Genomic DNA, 24,568 nt, shown 5'->3' with positions numbered 1-24,568 from the left:
AGAAACGCTGAAACCACCTTAGGCAGAAAGGAAGGCACTGTACAAACCGTTACTCCGGACTCCGAGAATTGCAGAAAAGGGTCCCGACAGGACAGCGCCTGCAGCTCAGACACGCGTCTAGCCAATGTCATGGCCACCAAAAAGACTGTCTTGAGAGTCACATCCTTCTCCGAAGCTTGCTTAAGCGGCTAGAAGGGCGAACACTGAAGAACCTTCAACACTAGCCCCAGGTTCCAGGCCGGACAGGGCAACCGGACAGGAGGACGGAGCCTAAGCATCCCTCTGAGAAATTTGGCAATGTCTGGATGAGAAGCAAGGGACAAGCCAGCAACCTTCCCTTGATAGCATGATAATGCTGCCACTTGCACCCGCAGGGAATTGTAAGCCAGGCCTTTTTGTAAGCCCTACTGCAAAAAGTCCAGCACAGTTGAGACTGTAGCTCACGTGGGTGTGATCGCCTCTGAAGCACCCCACGCCTCAAATTTGCGCCAGATCCAAGCATAAGCTGCAGAGGTGGACCGCTTGCGGGCCTGCAAGAGAGTGGAGATGACCTTATTAGAGTAGTCCTTGTCTCTCAACTGCGCCCTCTCAATAGCCAGGCCGTAAGACCAAATCAGCAGGGATCCTCCATAGTCACCAGACCCTGAACCAACAGGTTCAGCACCAGGGGCAAATGCACCGGCGCGTCCACCAACATCCGGCGGAGATCCACATACCACGGACGCCTTGGCCAATCTGGAGCAATGAGAATCACCAGACCTTGGAGCTGTCGAATCCGCAGTAGGACTCGTCTTATCAAGGGCCAAGGAGGGAACACATACAGGAGGCCCGAGGGCCAGGGTAGAGCCAAAGCATCCAACCCCGCCGAGTGAGGATCTCTCCTTCTGCTGAAAAAGCGAGGTACTTTGGCGTTTGCACTTGACGCCATTAGATCCATTCCGGGTGTCCCCCATTTGGCACAAATCTGAAGAAAAACCTTCTTCTGCCAGTTCCCATTCCGCCGGGTCGATTTGATGCCTGCTGAGAAAATCGGCTTGCACGTTGCTCTGACCTGCTATGTGAGCTGCTGACAGAAGCTGCAGGTGGAGCTCGGCCCAGTGGCAAATCTGCGCGGCCTCCGCGGCCAGGGCCCTGCACTGAGTGCCGCCCTGACGATTTATGTACGCGCCACCGCTGTCGTGTTGTCTGACAGAACCCGGACAGCAAGCCCCTTCAGAGTCTTTTGAAAGGCCATAAGAGCCTGGAATATCACTCTCAGTTCCAAGCGATTGATGGACCACCCCGCTTCCACGGGTGTCCACAGACCCTGAGCATAGCTTCCTAAGCAATGAGCTCCCCAGCCTAGAAGGCTGGCATCTGTTATCACCAGGAAGGAAGCGCCAGACGCATTCCTTGGCGCAGCATCCTGTTGGAGAGCCACCACTCCAAACTGAGCCGGGCCGCAGGGAGCAACGTTAGTCTGCATTGATATTCCTGGGACATCGGAGACCATTGTTGAAGCAGGGCAATCTGCAAAGGCCTCCTATGCGCTCTCGCCCAAGGCACCACCTCCAAGGTGGCAGTCATCGACCCCAGCAGCTGGACAAAGTCCCACGCTCGCAGGCGAGCCATACGCAGGAGCAGAAGGACCTGATTCTGAAGCTTGCACCGCTTTTGGTCGGGGAGAAAGACAAACCCCGATGCCGTGTCGAACCGGACCCCCAAATACTCGAGAGACTGAGAGGGGGTCAGGTGACTTTTGGGTATATTGACCACCCAGCCTAGCGCCTGCAGGACCGCCACCACTCTGGCTGTGGCAAGACGACTCTCGGGTTGCCGAGTCTGCTCTGATGAGCCAGTCGTCAAGATAAGGATGAACTCTGATACCCTCTCACCTGAGACAGGCAGCTACTACCACCATCACCTTGGAAAAGGTACGGGGAGATGTGGCTAGGCCGAAAGGCAAGGCCTGAAACTGGAAATGCTTTCCCAACACTGCAAAGCGGAGGAACCGCTGGTGTGGAGGCCAGTTAGGAATGTGCAAATAAGCTTCTTTTAGGTCCAGAGACGTGAGAAACTCTCCTGGCTGTACTGCCGCAATGACGGAGCGCAGGGTTTCCATGCGAAAATGTCGTACTCTTGAGAGCCTCGTTTACTCTTCGTAAGTCGAGGATCGGCCTGAAAGACCCGCCTTTTCGAGGCACGACAAAATTAATGGAATAGCGGCCGCAGCCACGTTCAGCGGGAGGCACCGGGATCACCGATCAGAGGTGCAGCATGTCTTTTAAGATCTCCTCTACGCCGCCCGTTTTACGGCAGTGCCACATTGGGACTCCACAAACACGTCTCTCACCGGGGCACCGAATTCCAGTCGGTAACCTTCTCTGATCAGGTCCAGGACCCACTGATCTGAAGTAATCTTGGTCCACTCCTCTAGAAAGAGGGAAAGACGTCCTCCTATTGCAGGCAAGGAGGAGTGGACCGGCGTCCCATCATTGTGGAAGATGCCCCTGAATTCCTGGCCTTGAACCGGCCCCTGCGGAACGTTTGTCCGAGCGAAAGGAGTTCCTCTGCTGAAAACGGGCACGTTGAGTAAACCAAGCAGAGCGCCCCGAACGATACCTTCGAGCTTCACGGAAGCAAGGTCTGGAAGAGGAGGGAAACAGAACCCCTGGAAGAAGGCCTCGGCCTATCCTCAAGTAACCTCTGGGGTTTATATTTCCCCAGGTCCTTTACAATCTTCTCCAAAATCCTCTTCAAATAACAGGGGGCCCCAAAAGGCAAGCCTCACCAGTCTTTGCTTAGAAGCCATGTCAGCCGCCCAATGCCGCAGCCAAAGAAGGCGGTGGGCGGACACTGCCACAGACATCTGTTTAGCCGAAGCTCTGACCAGATCATACAGGGCGTCAGCCAAAAATGACAGGGCCGGCCTCATCCGCGGGGCAACCTCAGAAAGGAGGCCCGCACCATCGGTGGGCTGATCCACCGCCTGCTGTAGCCAGGAAAGACATGCCCGGGCTGCATAGGAACTGCAAATAGACGCACTCAAGGCAAGGCCCACAATTTCAAAGGACCACTTCAGCGTGGACTCAAGCCACCGGTCCTGCATGTCTTTCAAAGCAACTCCTCCCTCTACTGGGGGAGTGGTCTTTTTTGTCACCGCCGTGACAAATGCATCCACTTTAATCCCCAAAGGGACCAAGTGCTCCTCACGCAGAGGGTAAAGCTGACCCATTGCCCTGGCCACCTTCAAAGGCCCATCGGGGTCAGACCATTGAGCAGAAATAAGCTCTTGGATGGAGTCATGCATCGGAAAGGCCAGAGAAGGCTTCTTAGTACTCGCCATCCTAAGATTAACAGAGGAGGCGTCGCCTTCAGCAGGATCATCAATCGAGAGGGCCTGCATCAGTAATGAGAGCTGGCAGCTCGTCGCGGTGGAAAATCCGGACCGCATTGGGATCATCCAAATCCAGTGGCAAACAGGCACCCTCCTCTGGATCATCCGTCCCTGAGGGTCTGCCAAATCCCTCAGACTCTCCACAGCCCGACCACGGGGGGAAAAAGGATATGCGCCACTTTCAGACGGGGAATTTACCCGTCTATGTTTAGCGTGTTTCCAACGCTCGGGGGAGGAAATAACCTCTGAAGTCATCCCTGGGGCATCAACACCCGGAGGTAAGCCAGGATGCAACACAGTGTCAGACACCTGCGGCAGAGCTCTTTTCAGCATGAAAGCCTTATGCATTACTACTACTATTTAGCATTTTTATAGCGCTACAAGGCGTACACAGCAAAGAAAGTCCTTGCTCAAAGAGCTTACAATCTAATAGACAAAAAATAAAGTAAGCAAATCAAATCAATTAATGTGTACAGGAAGGAGGAGAGGAGGGTAGTTGGAGGCGAGTGGTTACGAGTCAAAAGCAATGTTAAAGAGGTGGGCTGTCAGTCTAGATTTAAAGGTGGCCAAGGATGGGGCAAGACGTAGGGGCTCAGGAAGTTTATTCCAGGCGTAGGGTGCAGCGAGATAGAAGGCGCGAAGTCTGGAGTTGGCAGTAGTGGAGAAGGGAACAGATAACAAGGATTTATCCATGGAGCGGAGTGCACAAGAAGGGGTGTAGGGAAGGACAAGTGTGGAGAGATACTGGGGAGCAGCAGAGTGAGTACATTTATAGGTTAGTAGAAGAAGTTTGAACAGGATGCGAAAACGGATAGGGAGCCAGTGAAGTAACTTGAGGAGAGCGGTAGTATGAGTAAAGCGACCCTGGCGGAAGACGAGACGGGCAGCAGAGTTTTGAACGGATTGGAGAGGGGAGAGGTGACTAAGTGGGAGGCCAGCAAGAAGCAGATTGCAGTAGTCTAAACGAGAGGTGACAAGGGTGTGGATGAGGGTTTTGGTACAGTGCTCGGAAGGAAAAGGGCGGATTTTACGGATGTTGTAAAGAAAGAAACGAAAGGTCTTGGCGATCTGCTGGATATGAGCAAAGAAGGAGAGAGAAAGAAGAGTCAAAGATGACCCCAAGGTTTTGAGCTGAGGAGACAGGGAGAATGAGAGAGCCATCACCAGAAATAGAAAACGGGGGGGAGTGGGGAGGTGGGTTTGGGGGGGAAAATGAGAAGCTCGGTTTTGGTCATATTTAATTTCAGCTGGCGTTGAAACATCCAGACAGCAATGTCAGACAAGCACGCTGAAACTTTGGTTTGGATGGAAGGTGAGAAATCAGGGGTGGAAAGGTAGATTTGGGAGTCATCAGCATAGAGATGGTAGGAAAAGCCATGGGATGAGATTAATGAACCAAGGGAAGAAGTGTAGATAGAAAAGAGGAGGGGACCAAAAACAGAACCCTGAGGTACGCCGACAGGCAAAGGGATAGAAGTAGAAGAGGATCCACCAAAGTGAACACTAAAGGTGCGGAGGGAGAGGTAGGAAGAGAACCAGGAAAGGACAGAGTCCTGGAATCCAAATGAGGACAGGGTATCGAGAAGTATGCTGTGATCGACAGTGTCAAAAGCAGCGAAAAGATCAAGAAGAATGAGGATGGAATATTGACCTCTGGATTTAGCAAGTAATAGGTCATTGGAGACTTTAGTAAGCACAGTTTCGGTTGAGTGGAGATGGCGAAAACCAGATTGTAGTGGGTCAAGAATAGCATGTGAGGAGAGAAAATCAAGGCAGCGGTGGTGAACAGAACGCTCAAGTAATTTGGAGAGAAAAGGGAGGAGGGAGATGGGTCGGTAATTAGAGGGACAAGTAGGGTCGAGTGAAGGCTTCTTTAAGGAGAGGTGTGACCACAGCATGTTTAAAGGCAGTAGGGACAGTTGCAGTGGAAAGTGAGAGGTTGAGAATGTGACAGATAAAAGGAATAAGAGCAGATGAGATGACATTAAGAAGGTGGGTGGGAATGAGATCAGAGGAACAAGAGCAGATGAGATGGCATTAAGAAGGTGGGTGGGAATGGGATCAGAGGAACAAGTGGTACATTTTGAGGAAGAAATGAGAAGTGTAGTTTCCTCTATAGTAACTTCAGGAAAGGAGGAAAAGGATTGAGGGGAAGGAGAGAGAGGGGAATGGACTAGTGGAGGGAGAGGTGGCGAGGTAGAGAATTCAAGGTTTATCTTTTGAACTTTGTCGTGAAAGAATTCAGCAAGGGTCTGAGGAGATAATGAAGGGGGAGTTGGGGGACGGGGCACCTTGAGGAGAGAGTTCAATGTGGTGAAGAGAAGTCGAGGGTTAGAGCCAAGAGAGTTGGTCAGTTGGATATAATAATCCTGTTTGGCGCGTAAAAGAGCAGATTGGAAGGAGGTCATCATGAACTTAAAGTGTAAGAAATCAGCAAGGGCCCGAGATTTCCGCCAGAGGCGTTCGGCGGAGCAGGTACAGGAACGTAGGTAGCGAATATTAGAAGTCAGCCAAGGTTGTGGTTTTGTACGCCTTATAGGGCGGGTCATCAAAGGTGCAAGAGTGTATTGTTGTAAGAAGAAACAGCCTCGTTGACAGACGTGGATGGTGCCACAATAGAGAGGAGGTTTGAAACATGGGAGGATAGAGATGAAGGGTCAATATCGTGAAGATTCCTAGATAAATTAGATAAGATAGGATGGGACTGGGAGGGAGGAGATTTAAGTGTGAAAGTTATAAGATGGTGATCAGAGAGGGGAAGATCAGAGGCAAGGAAACTAGAGGGTGAACAGTTGGAGGAGAAGATGAGATCAAGACAGTGACCATTTTGATGAGTGGGGGAGGTGAAGCATAGTTGGAGATTAAAGGAGGATGTTAAAGCGAGTAACTTGGAAATATAAGAGTTAGAAGGATCATTAGCAGGAATATTAAAGTCACCAAGGATGAGAGAGGGGGAGGAAGGATCATGGAAGAAGGCAAGCCAGGCGTCAAAGTCACTGAGAAAGGATAAAAGGGACTTATCAGGGGGAAGATAAATGACCGCTATTCGAAGAGGCAGAGGAGAGAAAAGGCGGATAGAGTGGACTTCAAAGGAGGAAAAACAGTGAGAATGAGGTGGAAGAAGGGGTTGAAATCTGGAGGAGGGAGAGAGAAGTAATCCAACACCGTCCCCGCGGCAAGCAGGGCGAGGAGTATGTGAAAAAAGATAACCGCCATGGCAGAGGGCTGCGACTGAAGCAGAGTCATCAGGGCAGAGCCAGGTTTCTGTTATGGCGAGCAGATGGAGGTGACGTGAGTTAAAGAGGTCCTGGATATAGGGGAGTTTGTTACAGATAGAGCGGGCATTCCATAGGGCACAAGAGAAGGGCAGAGAAGAGGAGAGGAGTACAGGAATAGAGATGAGGTTAGAGAGGTCGCGGTGAGATCTATAGAGTTGGGATAATAGTTGGTGAGGAGGGCCAGGATTGGGATTGATGTCACCGGCTGAGAGTAAGAGAAGGAGTAAAAGAGATCGGAGGAGAGTAGGAGAGGTGTGGCCACGAAGGCGTCGAAGGCGAGAGGTATTTAGGTGGAATGGGGAAGGCAAAATGGAGTGAAAAAAGAGACAGAGATTAAAAGCCAAGAGGGAGGAAGAGGGTAGGAGAGAAGGTGAGGTGATGAAGTCGATGGATGGGCAGTGAGTCCCTGTAGCGGAGAGAGGTAGGGGGTGAGGGAAAAGATTAGGAAGGGACAGGGCTAGGAAGAGAATGTGAATAGGGGCCATAAACGACTGAGGTACTTTAGCAAGTGGGAAGAAAATTAGATGTAAAGAGAAAAAATGCCCCGGCGTGCGGCACCTAGAGCAGAGACCCTGAGTGGATCGGAGTGGACCTGAGTGTCACACCGGAGAAGGCTGTAAGGATATGCAGATGAGCTGCAAGTCCTCCACAGCACCTGAAAGGCAGCCAGTGGTAGAGCTTGGCACCTCTCAGCTGAGGAAAGGCTTACCAGGGGTTAGGCCGAAGCCAGCATTCCTCCCCCTGAGGGTCGCCTGATCATAGCCAAATAGCACCTGGAAACTCTGTGCACTTGGAGCGAGGGCCCTGGGAAGATCGGAAGCCTTATGCACTAAAAGCACAAACTCAGGGGAGAAAAACTCACCCTGACCCTCCGCCTCCAAATTAGGAGGAACGGATGCAGTAGCTCCTCTGGCAGCCTCTAAACGAGGTGTCCCCCTGCACTCAGACTCCTCCGCAACCGCGAGGGTCGAGGCATGCGGCGCTTCCAAAATGGCGCCCGCTGCCAGCTCCATCGAGCGGGAAGAAACATCGCTCGCCATGCTCATACCAGCATGAGCGTCCAAGGATCACGTTTTACACAGCCCCGCTGCTGATCTGCGTTTACCACAATGGGAGCAGCGCTTAACTCCTTCAGCTGCCATCATCCGACAGGATGGGAATATAGCAATAAAATAGAGGCTTCGCGCCAAAACTTACCCCGATCGGAACGGCGTCCGCGGGACCTCCCAGGAAGAGCTGGGCACCACTCTCACCTTCAGAGGGCCGAGTCTACAACGGTCAAGCTGCACAGAACCAGAATCACTGGAAAAAGCCTCAGAACAGCCATGCAATGAGGAAAGTTGGAGGCAGGCAGCAACAGAGGGACTCCGGGAGGCGGGGGAATGGGTAAGGCAGGGAAAGGGCGACCCTATATGCCTTTAAAGTGGACATCACCAGCCACAACACCCCTGCTCAACTGGCAAAGCACAGGAGCCACCCCAGGCAGTCTGCAATCCAGGAGCTGATCAAACTACATCCACACCTGCTGGGAGATACAAAAATACTGAAGGCAGTTGGGGCTAGCCGTCTTAGAGGCACTATGGTATTTCAGTGTTCTCTATCCCCACCTGCTGGTAGGCGGATACAACCCATCAGTTAATGGATTCATCTGCTGCTGATGACAAGAAAAGCTCCCTTACCTTGTGTGCTGAGCCCCCCCAAAACCCACTACCCCCAACTGTACACCATTACCATAGCCCTTACGGGTGAAAGGGGGGCACCTATATGTGGGTACAGAAGGTTTCAGGTGGGTTTTGGAGGGATTGCTGTTTCCTTCACAAATGTAACAGGTAAGGGGGGTATGGGCCTGGGTCCGCCTGTCTGAAGTCCACTGCACCCACTAAAACTGCTCCAGGGACCTGCATGTGCTGTCATGGACCTGAGTATGACATCTGAGGCTGGCAATCAATATTTTTAATGATGTTTTTTGAGGGTGGGAGGGGGGTCATCCCCGATTCCCTCCGGTGGTCATCTGATCATTTCGGGCACCTTTTTGTGCCTTATTCACAATAAAAACAGGTCGAGGTGAAAACGTCCTAAGTTTTAGTCTTTGATGTTTCTGCTTTTTTCCATTATGGCTCAAAGACGTCCAAGTCTTAGGAATGCCCAAGTCCCGCCTTCACCATGCCTCCGATATGCCCCCCTCAGATTTGGACGTCCTTGCGACGAACTTCCGTTAGAGACATCCAAAATCGGGTTTGCATTATACCGATTTGGACGTCTCTGAGAGATGGACGTCCAAGTGCCGATTTATGTCGGAAGATGGACGTCCATCCCTTTCAAAAATGAGCCTGTTAGGAACATAGTAGATGATCGCAGCTAGACCTGTATGGTCCATCCAGTCTGCCCAACAAGATAAACTCGTATGTACCTGACTTTGATTTGTCCTTGCCATTTTCAGGGCACAGACCGTAGAAGTCTGCCCAGCACTAGCTTTGCTTCCCAATTACCAGTGTTGCCACCCAATCTCTGCTAAGCTTCTGTAGATCCATTCCTTCTGAACAGGATTACTTTGTGTTTATCTCACGCATTTTTGAATTCCGTTCCGTTTTCATCTCCTCCACCTCCTGCAGGAGGCCATTCTAAATATTTTCCTGAGTCTGCCCCCCTTCAACCTCAATTTATGTCCTCTAGTTCTACCGCCTTCCCATCTCTGGAAAAGGTTTGTTTGTGGATTAATACCTTTCAAATATTTGAAAGTCTATATTATATCACCCCTGTTTCTCCTTTCCTCCAGGGAATACAGGTTCAGGTCAGTAAGTCTCTCCTCATACATCTTGTAAAGCAAATCCCATACCATTTTTGTAGCTTTTCTTTGAACTGCTTCAAGTCTTTTTACATCCTTAGCAAGATAAGGCCTCCAAAATTGAACACAATGGGCATCAACACCTCCTTTCTTCTGCTGGTTACGCCTTCCTATACAGCTTAGCATCCTTCTGGCTACAGCCACCACCTTGTCACACTGTTTCGTCACCTTCAAACCCTCAGATAGTATCACCCTAAGATCCCTCTCCCTATCAGACTCTCACTGCCTAACACAAACGTCTCCCTTGGATTTCTGCTCCCTAAGTGCATCCTTTGCACTTCTTTGCATTGAATTTTAATTGCCAAACAGACAATTCTTCTATCTTCTGCAGATCCTTTTCCATGTTTTCCACTCCCTCCGGGGTGTCCACTCTGTTACAAATCTTGGTATCATCCGCAAAAACGCAAACATTTACATTTGACAATGTCATTCACAAATATATTGAACACAATCTGCCCCAGCACCGATCCTTGAGGCACTCCACTACTCACCTTTCCCTCCTCCGAATGAATTCCATTAACCACCATCTTCTGGTGTCTGTCAACCAGTTCACCACGTTGGGTCCTATCTGGATTAGGAACTGGCAGACAGATGCCAAAAGGTGGTGGTTAATGGAAATATATACTGGACTGAAAGGTCAGATAGAAAAGCTAGGTTAAGAGGAAGCAACTCCTGTAAAAAAAAAAAAAAAAAAAAAAAATATATATATATATATATATATATATAAATATTTTTAAAAGTTTTATATTTACTGGGATTTATTAGTCACCTTTATTAAGAGAGTCACCCAAGGAGGTATAGCAGGTACGGTTTAATATAAAACTTACAATGTTAACAGCATAACAATAGTGAAATGGTCAAGTATAAACATAAAAAAAAATAAGTGAGGAAAACTTGTAAACAGCAATCTGAAACCTAATAATAGGACTACCATGAAACAGGATCAAAAATATACATATTTAACAACACTGAAATTCAAATAAGCCACATAATATGATGTCAGCACAATACTTATGAAACATCTAATAAGCACTTCCTATTTAATAAAAAGCACCTCCAACGTTCTGAAGCTGACTCCATGAAAGTGAAGCCTTGAAGCATTCGAGCTCCTGCTGTATCTATCTCCTGAATTGACGTCACGTACTTCCGGGTTCGTCACAAACAGCAGTAACCAACCACTGGAAGGGAACTCTGCAGAGTTGCCAGGCCATGGAACACGACATCACACGCATGAGGGTGTCGTCGTCGCTCCCTTCCAGTTCCAGGCCCCCTCCCTCCAAATTTTAAGTCATCTTCACTTACGAAGTCCAGTTTACGGCGGCCGGCAGCAGCGGTAAAAGGCGTGCAGGCTCGGCCCTTCTCTCTCTCTCTGAGCTCTGGTTCCGCCCTTGCGGAAACAGGATATGACGCGTGACCAGAGCTGAGAGAGAGAGAAGGGCCGAGCCTGCACGCCTTTTACCACTGCTGACGGCCGCCGTAACCCTGACTTGGTAAGTGAAGATGACTTCTAAAATTCGGAGGGAGGGGTGCTGGAACTGGAAGGAAGGGAAGGAGGAACCTGAAACTCTGAGGGAGGGAGGGGGGAGACGACCCTGGAACTCGGTGTGAAGGAGGGCGGGAGGGGACTACCCTGGAACTCTGTGTGAGGGAGGGAGGGCGGGGACGACGACGACCCTGGAACTCTGTGTGAGGGAGGGAGGGGACGACGACCCTTGAACGGTGTGAGGGAGGGAGGGGGGACGACAACCCTGGAACTCGGTGTGAGGGAGGGAGGGGGGACGACAATGACCCTGGAACTCGGTGTGAGGGGGGGGGGGGCGACCCTGGAACTCAGAGGGAGGGATGACCCTGGAACTCGGAGAGAGGGAAGGAGGGGGGACGACAACCCTGGAACTCGGAGGGAGGGAAGGAGGGAGGGGGGACAGACGACCCTGAAACTCGGAGGGAGGGGGGACGGACGACCCTGGAACTCGGAGGGAGGATGACCCTGGAACTCGGAGGGAGGATGACCCTGGAACTCGGAGGGAGGGAGGGCCCATGGCACACACTCATTCTCTCTCTCACAGACACACTCGCACCCAGTCTCACTCTCTCTCTGTCACACACAAACACTCGCACATTCACTCTCTCTCTCTCTCTCACACACACACTCTCTCAAACATACACACTCCGAGGAAAACCTTGCTGGCACCCGTTTCCTTTGTATCATAAACAGGCCTTTTTTTTTTTGTTTGTTTTTACTAGTGATAGAATATTCAAATAACTATGATACTAATGCTTTTCTACAATATAGCTTGCGATAGATAGATAGATAGATAGATAGATAGATAGATAGATAGATAGATAGATAGATAGATAGAATTATTTTTCTGTCTCAGAAATGGTAATGAATTGATTTCAGAAAGCTGGATCCCTGCAGCTGTTACAACATTAAGAATGGAAGCAAACTAGTCAGTCTACTAAGTACAGATAATTAAGGTAAAATTATGTATCATACCTGATGATTTTCTTTCCATTAATCATAGCTGATCAATCCATAGACTGGTGGGTTGTGTCCATCTACCAGCAGGTGGAGATAGAGAGCAATCCTTTTGCCTCCCTATATGTGGTCATGTGCTGCCGGAAACTCCTCAGTATGTCGATATCAAAGCTCCATCCGCAGGACTCAGCACTTAGAGAATTACACCCACAAAGGGACACTCTGCCCAGCTCACCACCGCCGAAACGGGGGAGGGGAATTAACCCAGCTCATCCCCACACAAGTGGGGGAGGGGAATCCATCCAGCTCATCCCCGCGGAGCGGGGGAGGGACACCACCCCGCCGATGCGGGGGGGATCTGGCTTATCCTGCAACAGCAACCGCGGGAGGAGCTGACTGACCCTAACACCGCCGAAGCGGGAGGGGTACAAAGCTGCCCTACAGCCGCACGAAGCGGGAGGGAGTGCCGGCAGAATTTAGGTCTCAATCCAGCCCCGTAAAACGGAGGGGAGAGGAATGCAGCAGCTCACTAACACAAAATCGTCTCAACTCCTGAAGAATCCAATTGAAAAAACTTGAACACGAAGTCCTCCTGAACAGGAACTGAAGACTAAACTTGAACCTGAAATGCAACCAGAATAAAAACAGTACAGATATCTTGGAGGGGCTATGGATTGATCAGCTATGATTAATGGAAAGAAAATTATCAGGTATGATACATAATTTTACCTTCCATATCATCATGCTGATCAATCCATAGACTGGTGGGATGTACCGAAGCAGTACTCACCCAGGGCGGGACATAGAAATCCCTGACCGCAACACTGAAGCTCCAAACCGGGCCTCCGCCCGAGCAGCCACAGTCAAGTGGTAATGCCTGGAGAAGGTATGAGCCGATGCCCAAGTTGCCGCCTTGCAAATCTCTTCCAAGGAGACGGACCCGGCCTCCGCCATCGAGGCCGCCTGAGCTCTAGTGGAGTGAGCCTTCAGCCGGATAGGCGGCACCTTCCCCGCGGCCACATAAGCCGCTGCAATGGCTTCCTTGACCCATCTTGCCACTGTAGGCTTAGCAGCCTGCAGACCCTTACGAGGACCTGCAAACAGGACAAACAGATGATCCGACTTCCAGAAATCATTGGTCACTTCCAAGTATCTGATGATGACTCGTCTCACATCTAGATATTTGAGAGCAGAGTACTCCTCTGGGTAGTCCTCCCTACGAAAGGATGGGAGACAGAGCTGCTGATTCACATGGAAGCGAGAAACAATCTTGGGCAGGAAGGAAGGCACTGTGCGAATAGACACTCCTGCCTCAGTGAACTGCAGAAAGGGCTCTCGACATGATAGCGCCTGGAGCTCGGAAACTCTTCTGGCTGAAGTGATAGCCACCAAAAAGACTGCTTTCAACGTCAGGTCTTTCAGAGATGCCCTCGACAAGAGTTCAAAAGGCGGCTTCTGCAAGGCTCTTAGCACTAGATTGAGATTCCACGCAGGTACCACTGAGTGCAGAGGAGGGCGCAGATGATTCTCCCTTGAGAAAGCGCACCACATCTGGCTGCGAAGCCAGGGAAGCACCCTTCAGGCGGCCCCTGAAGCAAGCCAGAGCCGCTACCTGGACTTTAAGGGAACTGAGCGACAGGCCTTTCTCCAGACCTTCTTGCAGGAACGCCAACACTGAAGAAATTGGAGCAGTGAAGGGAGAAAGGGAGCCTGCCTCACACCACGATGCAAAGGTACGCCAAACCCTGGCGTAAGCAGTAGAAGTAGAGCGCTTCCTCGCTCTCAGCATAGTGGTGATGACCTTGTCTGAGAAGCCTTTCTTCCTCAGACGCTGCCGCTCAATAGCCAGGCCATAAGACCAAAGGGGGAGGGATCCTCCATCACCACGGGACCCTGAAGCAACAGGCCCTGCTCCGCTGGCAGTCGCAGAGGTCCGTCCACTGAGAGCCTGATCAAGTCCGCATACCAGGGACGTCTGGGCCAGGCCGGACCCACCAGGATTACCCGGCCCGGATGCTTTGCCACCCGGTCTAGTACCCTGCCCAACATGGGCCAGGGCGGGAACACATAGAGAAGCTCCTGTGTCGGCCACTGTTGGAGAAGAGCATCTACTCCCAGAGATCGAGGGTCCCGTCCTCTGCTGAAAAAGCGCGGCACTTGGCAATTGGCCGATGACGCCATCAGGTCTAGGCTCGGCTGGCCCCAGCGCTTCGTGATGTCCAAGAACGCCTGAGCCGATAGCTGCCACTCTCCAGGATCCAAGGTATGGCGACTGAGAAAGTCCGCCTTGACATTCATGACTCCAGCAATGTGGGCCGCCGACAGCTGTTCCAGGTTCGCTTCCGCCCACTGGCATAGATTCATGGCCTCCTTGGCTAGAGGGGCGCTCTTGGTACCTCCCTGGCGATTGACATAGGCCACAGCCGTGGCATTGTCCGACAGGACCCATACTGGCTTCAACGGCAGTACCGGGAGGAACTCCAAAAGCGCCAACCAAATGGCTGAGTTCCAGGAGGTTGATAGACCACTTTGCCTCTGCAGGAGACCAGAGCCCCTGCGCTGTCCTTCCCAAGCAATGGGCTCCCCAGCCCGTCAAAGAGGCGTCCGTCATGACGACAACCCACTCCAGGGTCAAAAGAGGCATCCCTGCGGACAACTTGTCTGTCCTCAGCCACCAGCTCAGCGCCTTGCGCAACGCTAGGTCCAAGGGAAGGCACACAGCGTAATCCTCCGACACTGGAGTCCAGCGCTGCAGCAGAGAGAGTTGTAGTGGTCTCATATAAGCCCTGGCCCAGGGCACTACTTCCATCGTGGCCGTCATAGAGCCCAACAGCTGCACATAGTCCCAAGCCCGAAGAGGAGAGGCTACTAGGAACTGGTCCACCTGAGCCTGAAGCTTGACAATTCGATTGTCTGGCAGGAACACTCTGCCCACTTGGGTGTCGAAACGAACTCCCAGATATTCCAGGGACTGAGTCGGGCGCAGCTGGCTTTTCTCCCAGTTGATGATCCACCCCAGGGAGCTCAGAAGTGCAATCACCCGGTCTACAGCTCTGCCGCACTCTGCATAAGAGGGGGCTCGGATCAACCAGTCGTCCAGATAAGGATGGACTTGTACTCCTTCCTTTCGTAGGAAGGCCGCGATGACCACCATTACTTTGGAGAAGATCCGCGGAGCAGTAGCCAACCCGAACGGGAGGGCTCTGAACTGGAAGTGTCGGCCCAGGACTGCAAAACGCAGAAAGCGTTGATGAGGAGGCCAGATGGGAATATGCAGGTAAGCTTCCTTGATGTCCAAGGATGCCAGGAACTCCCCTGCCTTCACTGCCGCTATGACAGAGCGGAGAGTCTCCATTCGGAAGTGCCGAACTTTCAAGGCCCGATTGACCCCTTTGAGGTCGAGGATAGGCCGAACAGAACCTCCTTTCTTTCGTACCACAAAGTAAATGGAGTAACGTCCCTTGCCAAGCTGATCTTCTGGCACTGGAACGACCGCACCCAGGCGGATCAGATTGTCCAAAGTCTGCTGCACTGCCACAGCTTTGACCGGAGACTTGCAGGGAGAGTGTACAAACCCGTCTCTTAAGAGTCGGCAGAACTCTAGCTTGTAGCCGTCTCTGATGACTTCCAGCAGCCAAGTGTCTCAAGTTACCCTGGTCCACTCGCCCAGAAACGAGAACAGGCATCCTCCAATCTGCACTGGGCCATGGACCAGGGCCCCGTCATTGGGTACGAGACCCTGGGGGAAGACCGGAGGAAGCACCTCCGGGACGGCGGTCTCTGCGAAAGGAATGCTGCTTGGGGGAGAAGTGCCTCTTGAAGGAAGAGGGGGCAGAGGAGCCCGACTTGCCCGGGTGATACCGACGGGCTTCCTGAAACCGTCCTTTGGAGTTACCGGGGCGAGCACCACTGGCCCGAGCCCTGACCTCTGGTAACCTCTTGCCCTTAGACGTGCCGAGATCGGTCACAATTTTGTCCAGCTCGACCCCAAAAAGCAGATTGCCCTTAAAAGGCAACTTAGCCAGGCGAGACTTAGAGGCGTGGTCCGCAGACCAATGCTTCAGCCAAAGCCACTGCCGCGCAGAGACTGTCTGAGCCATACCTTTAGCTGAGGCTCTCAAGACATCATACAGCAAGTCTGCCAAATAAGCCAAGCCCGATTCCAGGGCCGGCCAATCAGCCCTCAAGGAAGGATCCGAGGGGGGAGACCCGCTGCACAATCGTCAGGCACGCCCTGGCCACATAGGAGCCGCAAACTGAGGCCTGCAAACTTAAAGCAGCCGCCTCGAAGGACGACCTTAAGGCCGCCTCCAATCTTCTGTCTTGGGCATCCTTTAGGGCCGTGCCACCTTCCACTGGCAACGCCGTTTTCTTAGTCACCGCAGTGATTAAAGAATCCACGGTAGGCCAAAGAAAGGCCTCCCGTTCACCTTCAGGCAGAGGATAGAGGCGGGACATAGCCCTAGCCACTTTGAGGCTCGCTTCTGGGACATCCCATTGAGCCGAAATCAAGGTGCGCATGGCCTCATGCACGTGGAAGGTTCTAGGCGGGTGCTTCGTCCCCAGCATAATGGCGGAGCCAACAGAGGCTGAGGGAGAGACGTCCTCCGGACAGGAAATCTTCAAAATGCTCATGGCCTGCACTAACAGGTTGGGCAAATCCTCTGAGCGAAAGATCCGCGCTGCAGAGGGGTCATCCGCTCCATCCGAGCGGGAATCCGTCTCCTCCAAAGAATCCCCAAAGGACCGTTAGGAGAACTCAGATACGCTGCCCTCATCTACATCAGAGGAGACAGAGTCCTCTAGGGCCTGGAATTCCACCCGAGGGCAGCAGCAAAATGAACTCAGGGGAGAATCCCCCCGAACAGTGCACTTCTGCAGCTTGGGCCACGGCCCTAGCCGCACCCTCAACCGGCGCTCGCAAGAGCGGGGGAGAAACGTGCTGCGCATCCAAAATGGCGTCCGGCGCGAAACTCCGAGAAGGAGCCACGCGGGAAGAACGGCACTTAACTTTGGCCGCTTTCTTGCCATCGCCCGAATTAAGGGCGACCATAGTATTAACATCTCCCAGCTCGAGGGCGGCCCAAGAAGAAGCCGTCCAAGCAGAGTGGCCGGCCAACATGGAGTGGGCGAGCAGCGGGGGATGGGCGCTTATGGCGGGAAAAACCACCGCACCGGAGGAAGAACCGGGACACTGACCGGCCTCCAAACTGATGCTTAACAAAGGCGATTCAGGTTTTGAAATCCCCGCATCCCTGCTAGACGCACCCACGCGGTCCGGGGAGCAAATCCTCACGCCCTCGCCCTCCGACGCCATAAGCCACGTGGAGACCGAACAGGGAACCCCCTGCCCGCTATAAAAAGGTAAAATTACCTGCTTCTCGCTCCGAGCTGTAACGAACTGGTGTCCCAGTGAGCAGCTGCAATAAACGTTGAAATAAACGTTGAAATAAACGCCCTTAAAGACGTCCAATTTTTTTTTTTTTTTTTTTTTTTTTAAACAGAGCCAGCGGGAGGGGGGAGAAAAGGAGGGACCTGGCACCACCAGGTTTGCACTTGCTCAAGAAGAGCCCTCAACAAAACCTAAAAATTAGGCTTGGAGACCTAGCCAGAGCTGCTGCTGTGTGTGACCACCACCTGCTGAGATAGAGAACATACTGAGGAGTTTCCAGCAGCACATGACCACATATAGGGAGGCAAAAGGATTGCTCTCTATCTCCACCTGCTGGTAGATGGACACAACCCACCAGTCTATGGATTGATCAGCATGATGATATGGAATATATAATCTGCTTATGTTGTACCACAGAAAGGTAGTATAACAAATCAACATAAAGAGAGACTGTTAAGGGAGGGGGTAGTATTTAAAAGCCTGCCTTTCTTTGCTGTTTGATGCTGTAAGCTGCACAACAAAATGTTTTCTCTCGTTTAAAGTTCACATTTTGAGACTTTAAAGCATATCCACACTAAGAGGCTAGCCTGGATTTCCCCTGAATGAACTGATCCCAAAAAGGGGAAGGAATATCATGGCAAGCTGAGAAAGAAAGCCAGGAAGAAAAGGGACTTTTGTGGATCCTTATAAGATTCTTTTTAGAATTCCCAAGAGTGACTATCGATAGCCCTCCTACTAAGGCAGAGGAGGGACAAATATTGTCAATGACAAACAAATAAAAGCCTGAAACCATCTGTTGGAGTTCCTCAGGGATCTGTCCTTGGGCCTCTTCTTTTTTCAATCTACACCTCTTCCTTAGGCTCCCTGATCTCTTCTCATGGTTTCCACTATCATCTTTATGCTGACGACACCCAGCTTTATCTCTCCACACCAGAAATCACTGCGGAAACCCAGGCCAAGGTATCTGCCTGCTTATCCGACATTGCTGCCTGGATGTCCAACCGCCACCTGAAACTGAACATGGCCAAGACTGAACTTATTGTTTTCCCACCCAAACCCACTTCTCCTCTCCCTTCACTTTCTATCTCAGTTGATAACACCCTCATCGTCCCCGTCTCATCTGCCCACAACCTCGGTGTCATCTTCGACTCCTCCATCTTCTTCTCTGCGCATATCCAGCAGATAGCCAAGACCTGTCGCTTCTTCCTCTATAACTTTAGCAAAATTCGCCCCTTCCTCTCCGAGCACACCACCCGAACTCTCATCCACTCTCTCATTACCTCTCGCCTTGACTACTGCAACCTACTCCTCACCGGCCTCCCACTTAGCCATCTATCCCCCCTTCAGTCCATTCAGAACTCTGCCGCACGTCTTATCTTCCGCCTTAACCGATATACTCATATCACCCCTCTCCTCAAGTCACTTCACTGGCTTCCGATCAGATACCGCATACAGTTCAAGCTTCTCCTACTCACCTACAAATGCACTCGATCTGCAGCCCCTCATTACCTCTCTACCCTCATCTCCACTTACGTCCCTACCCGTAACCTCCGCTCTCAAGACAAATCCTTCCTTTCAGTACCCTTCTCCACCACCGCCAACTCTAGGCTTCGCCCTTTCTGCCTCGCCTCACCCCATGCTTGGAACAAACTCCCTGAGCCCATACGCCAGGCCCCCTCCCTACCCATCTTCAAATCATTGCTCAAAGCCCACCTCTTCAATGTCGCCTTCAGCACCTAATCACTACACCTCTTCTCAGGAAATCTCAACTACCCCAACTTGACATTTCGTCCTTTAGATTGTAAGCTCTTCTGAGCAGAGACCGTCCTTATTCGTTAATTTGTACAGCGCTGCGTAACCCTAGTAGCACTCTAGAAATGTTAAGTAGTAGTAGTAAACCATCACTTTACCGGGTACCTAGCAGAATTACTCCTGCCTTGGAGTGGGAGCTTTTAAGTAGACTATTTCATAAAGGCATGGTAGTAGCTTGGGTGACGGCCAGCTGCAGAATCTCAGAATCAGGCAGCAAAATATGAAAAACTAAAAGAAAGTCCCTCTTTATGACCAAAAAATACCCAAAGTCCGTTACTGTCAGAGATCTGGTATGCAAACATAGGCAGGAAGTAACTTAATTTCAAACAAAAGAACTTAAAATCTCAATAAACCTAAAGCCCAGCATAAGTCATACTTGCTCATACCCACAGTGACTGCTCCCAGCAGGCTCACTTCAGTGCTTCACTTGTGCTCAAATCTTCCTACCTACCAGTCTTCCAACATTACAGTCAAAGGCTAGGACAGGACTCTTCTGGCGGACCCCTTCCTCCGGCCGAGGCCTGGAATCTGTTCTGAGCCTCTGTTTTATGCCAGAGGGTTTTAAACCAGTGGCATAGCCAGCCAGCCAATTTTGGGTGGGCCTGAGCCCAAAATGGGGGGGGGGGGGGGCACAAACATTTTCTCTCTACCCCCACTCCCTTCTTCCCCTCAATATCCACTCCTCCCAACTCAAAATATACTTTGGCTCATGAGGATCCCCAAGCTCTGTCAGCTGAAGACTTCTTCCAAAGACAGCCAAACTCCCTTTTACCAAGCATGGTAAGCAGCAGTAGTATCAATGCTGGCACCCAAGCATGCTTGGTTGTCAGTGGCTCAAGGATGCTGCCACCATCTGACAAAATTAGTAGAAGGGAGTTTTGGCTGCCTTCGGAGCAGGACCTCAGCTGATGGAGCTTGGGGATCCCCACCAGCTTCAGCAAGGGTCAGGACTAATGTTAGACCTGATAGGGCACAGGGCAGGAAATAAAGTGCCCCCCCCCCCCCCCCCCCCCCCGCAATTCTCTTTTCCCTGCCTCCCCTCCAATCTTCCCACCTACCATTACAATCACATTGACAGACCCTCATCAATTATAGAACAAGGGATCACAAATTAGAAATAAAAGTAAGTAGACAAAAACTGAGCTCTGAACCTCGCCGTGTACTGCAACAGTGGAGAAATAAAAACAGAAATGTATTTCCTTTTCTACTGAACACAATGAAATGACATACACTATGCACATTTCTCAAGCTAACATATTTTAGTTAATAAATTCAAAATAAAATAACTGTCCTACCTTTGTTTGGTCATGTTTTAACATTTTAGTTCCAGTTTCTCTTTTCCACTTTCTTTCTGTTTTCAAGCAGCTGCTGTTCATTTGTCTTTTCACCTCTCTTGTTCCATTTCCTCACTACACTTGCCTCTAAAATACTGATTTTTCCATTTTAGTTCTTTCCTCTTTTTTTCATTCCTGCTCTCTGTCCACTCAATTTCACCCTCTTTCTAATCCTTCCTTCTATAGAAATGATTTATAGTAGTAGTAGTAGTACTTTTCAGATACCTATCAAAATTCCATCTCCTCCTTTCACCCACTAGCTCTCCTATTTCTCATCTCACTCCTTCCCCAACTTTCCATTCACTTCCATCACATTTCTACCCCCTGTAATCACTATCCTCCTCTCGTTCATTTCCTTACCACGACCACCCCAGTCTCTCCCTCCTTCCAACCCTTAGCCCAGCAGTTGCTCCCTCTTTCTCCTCCCCCACCCCCTCCCAGCATCCTTCTGTCCCTTCTCTCTTTCCTCCTCCCCTGGGGGCCAGCATTTCTCCCTCTTTCCTCCCATTCATAGTCCAGCATTTCTCCCTCACTCTCTTCTACCCCTGTATCCAACATCTCCCTCCTCCTTCCCTCTTGCTCCACCCTCATGCTCAACAATGTTCCTTCTTTTTCTCTTCCCTCTCTTCCACATCCTTGCATCCTAACATCTCTCCCCCCCCCCCACCCCCAGGCATCTCCATCTTTCCCTCCCCTCCACCACTCTCTCTCTCATCCCTCTCTCCCCTGTGCAGTCCTTCTCCCTCCCAGGTCCAACATTTCTTCTGCACTCTTCACCCCTCCTGTGCAGCATCTCTCCTTCCCTTCCCACCCTACATCAAACAATTATCCCACTCTCTTCCCCTCTCCTTGCAGCATTTCTTCCTCTCTCCCCCTCTCCTTGCAGCATTTCTTCCTCTCTCCCCCCATGTCCAACCATCCTTCTCTTCTACCTGCCCATGAAGCATTTCTCCCTCCCCTCCACTCACATGCCCAACAATTTTCCCTCTCTCCTACACCCCCGAGCAGCATCTCTTCTCTCCCTTGCTTCCACTCCCATGTTCAACAAGTTTCCCTCTCTCCAACCCCCCATGCCCAACAAGTTTCCCTACCTCCTACACCCCTCCTTCTCTCCCTTCCCTCCACTCCCATGCTCAACAATTTTCCCTCTTTCCTACACCCCCTCAACCGGTGCAGCATCTCTCCTTTTCTCCCTCCCCTCCACTCCCATGCCCAACAAGTTTCCCTCTCTCCACCCCCTCACCCCATGCATTGGGAGCACCACAGCACATCAAACTTTGAAATTCAAAGGGTCACCAGCAGTGTATAAAAATCGCTGTGCTGCTGCTGGCTGACCCAGAAACCTTCCCTCTGCCATGTCTTTCCTCCCAGGAAATTACATCATAGTTGGGGGGAAAGACAGCAGAGGGAAGGCTTCTGTTTCAGATAGCAGCAAGTCTTACATGCTGCCAGCGACCCTTTAAATGAGCACAGCGGAAGAGGGAAGGCTTCCGGGCCCGCCAGTAGTGATTCTTACATGCTACCAGTGACCCTTTTGAACAGGAACAGCTACAGAGGGAAAATAGATGCAGGAGCCTAGCTTGCTTCAGTGTTGGCAAGGGTGCACCGCTGCTGGGTGGGCCCAGGCCCACCCATGGCTACGCCCCCTGTTTTAAACTTCCTACTCTCTGCATGAGTCCCACCCTCCTGGCCATGATACTACCCATATTCTTAAGGTAGTTCTGCTTTTTTTAAAGAAACCCAATCTTAAACCACCCACTTCCTCACAGACATTTAATCATGTACGTACAACATATGTTCCCTGCTTAGATGGTGTACAAAATTATCCTCCAAGTCTGAATTGTGAGCCATTACTAGCAAGCTTCTGACCCAGAAATTGCACACATTGTTTATCCCCATCCTGCTCGTGTTTACCTCCTTGAGCCCCATAAAGAGCCCCAGGCTAAAGCGGCCAGGGCTCTTTAGCTTGGAGAAAAGGCGGCTGAGGGGTGATATGATAGAGGTATATAAAATAATCAGTGGAGTGGAAAAGATAGATATGGAGCCTTCCAAAAATACTAGGACAAGGGGGTATGCGATGAAGCTGGAGTGCAGTAAGTTTAAAACAAATAAGAGAAAATGTTTCTTTACTCAGCGCGTAATTCGACTCTGGAATTCGTTGCTGGAGAATGTGGTTAAGGCGGTTAGCTTAGCAGAGTAAGAAATGTTTGGACGGCTTCCTGAAGGAAAAGGTCATAGAATGTTATTAAATGGACGTAGGGAAAAATCCACTATTCCTGGGACAAGCAGTACAAAATGCTTTGCTCCGTGGATCTTGTCGGGTGATTGTGAATCTTGTCGGGTGATTGTGACCTGGATTGGCCACTGTTTGAGACAGGGTGCTGGGCTAGATGGACCTTTGGTCTGTCCCAGTGTGGTGATGCTTATGTCTTATGTCTTAACATATTCAACCGAGTTAACGGTTTTACCATTACCTGGAAGTGATTACTGAGGCCCTTGTTGACTGTCAACTTCACTCCTTCCATTTGTGCAGGATACAAATCTAAAGAACACAAAAAGGGATTTTAGGAAAAATCTTACAAAAACAGTCAAAATTGTGGGCACAGTGGTTCCCAAACCTGTCCTGAAGACCCCCAGCCTGTCTAATTTTCAGGATATCACAATGACCATACACAAAACAGATTAGCATGCAGCGTCTCCACTGCAGACCTCTCATGCATATTCACTGTGGATTCCTGAACATGCTAACATTACGGAATACTCTTCCATTTGAGCTACGGATGGAACCTTCAGTATCTTGGTTTTAAAAAGCTATTAAAAACATTGTTTAGACAATTTTTTTTTAAGTTAGAAATTTTTTTTATTGAAAACAGAGCAACAACATACAAACAGAATGACAACAATGGCAAAAAGTTTACAACTCTGATGATGGTAAAATCCCTCCCCAGCCCCAAGTACCACCATCCACCTCTCCCCCCCCTTTCCCGGCTTCAGATGTCTGTACAACTAAATAGGTGGATGAGTGGGATAACGAAACGCAAAGTCAATGTTTCCTAGAATCTAAATACCCATCATGCAAGAACCACAGAGTAAGTTCATAATGAGTCCAAGAACTTCTATGTAGCTTGCTTCCTAAGTGCCGTAAGCCTCTCCATCAGGACTACAAATTGGAGCTTCTGATGCCAAGCTCTAATTGTTGATGGAGTAATAGTCTAGAGACTTGCTTGGGAACGGGGTCCATGGGAACGGAAGCCGTTCCTGCAGGGGTCCTGTGGGGATAGAAGCCATTCCTGCAGGGCTACCGTGGAAGTGTACGCTGCACTTGCGCCAGCCTCTCACTTACCGAGTACCAAGTTCTTTGAGTAACATAGTAACATAGTAGATGACTGCAGAAAAAGACCTGCACGGTCCATCCAGTCTGCCCAACAAGATAAATTCACATGTGCCATATTTTGTGTGTACCTTACCTTGATTTGTACCTGTCTTTTTCAGGGCACAGACCGTATAAGTCTGCCCAGCACTATCCCCGCCCCCCAACCACCCGCCCTGGCACAGACCGTATAAGTCTGCCCAGCACTATCCCCGCCTCCCAACCACCAGCCCCGCCTCCCACCACCGGCTCTGGTACAGACAGTATAAATCTGCCCAGCGTTATCCCCACCTCCCAACCACCAGCCCTGCAACACAACACAACACAAATTCAGGAGGAAAATCCCCTTGAAGTTCTCCCCTCTGTGACGACCCAGGCAGATGATCAATTAAAACATTTGAGATTATATATTCTCTGTCACCTCTACATATTATATCCAATTAATGTAGCTCCATTGTTGACAGACAGTTGCAAAAAGTGGCATAATTTACCAATGATATGGTGGGGTAGGACACAATTGCTAAAGATGTATCCTTTGCAAATTCTTACCTAAATGGATGTATCCTTTGCAGCACCTTTACCTAATTTTAAAGTCAGCAGACTTCCAAAAACAGAATAAGGTATTTCAGAAGAAGCCAAGATTAAGCTTGCAACACATGCAGTTCCTGAGAAGGGAGGGTGT

General features: G+C 50.5%; 1 protein-coding gene across 4 annotated transcripts in view; it reads right to left on the bottom strand.

Annotated features, from left to right (window-relative positions):
* Window positions 1-24,568, bottom strand: part of TOMM40 (translocase of outer mitochondrial membrane 40) — a 561,556-nt gene that overhangs the window by 288,897 nt on the left and 248,091 nt on the right. For all 4 annotated transcript variants that reach the window (XM_030211383.1, XM_030211382.1, XM_030211381.1 and 1 more), the window contains exon 3: window positions 22,991-23,058. In XM_030211383.1, the coding sequence (XP_030067243.1) occupies window positions 22,991-23,058 (68 nt within the window). The remainder of the gene's footprint in view (window positions 1-22,990; window positions 23,059-24,568) is intronic.

Source organism: Microcaecilia unicolor, chromosome 8 (assembly GCF_901765095.1).
Source record: "Microcaecilia unicolor chromosome 8, aMicUni1.1, whole genome shotgun sequence".
Taxonomy (NCBI): domain Eukaryota; kingdom Metazoa; phylum Chordata; class Amphibia; order Gymnophiona; family Siphonopidae; genus Microcaecilia; species Microcaecilia unicolor.
Note: the sequence above shows the minus strand (reverse complement) of the source record. Positions and strands in the feature narration are given on the sequence as shown.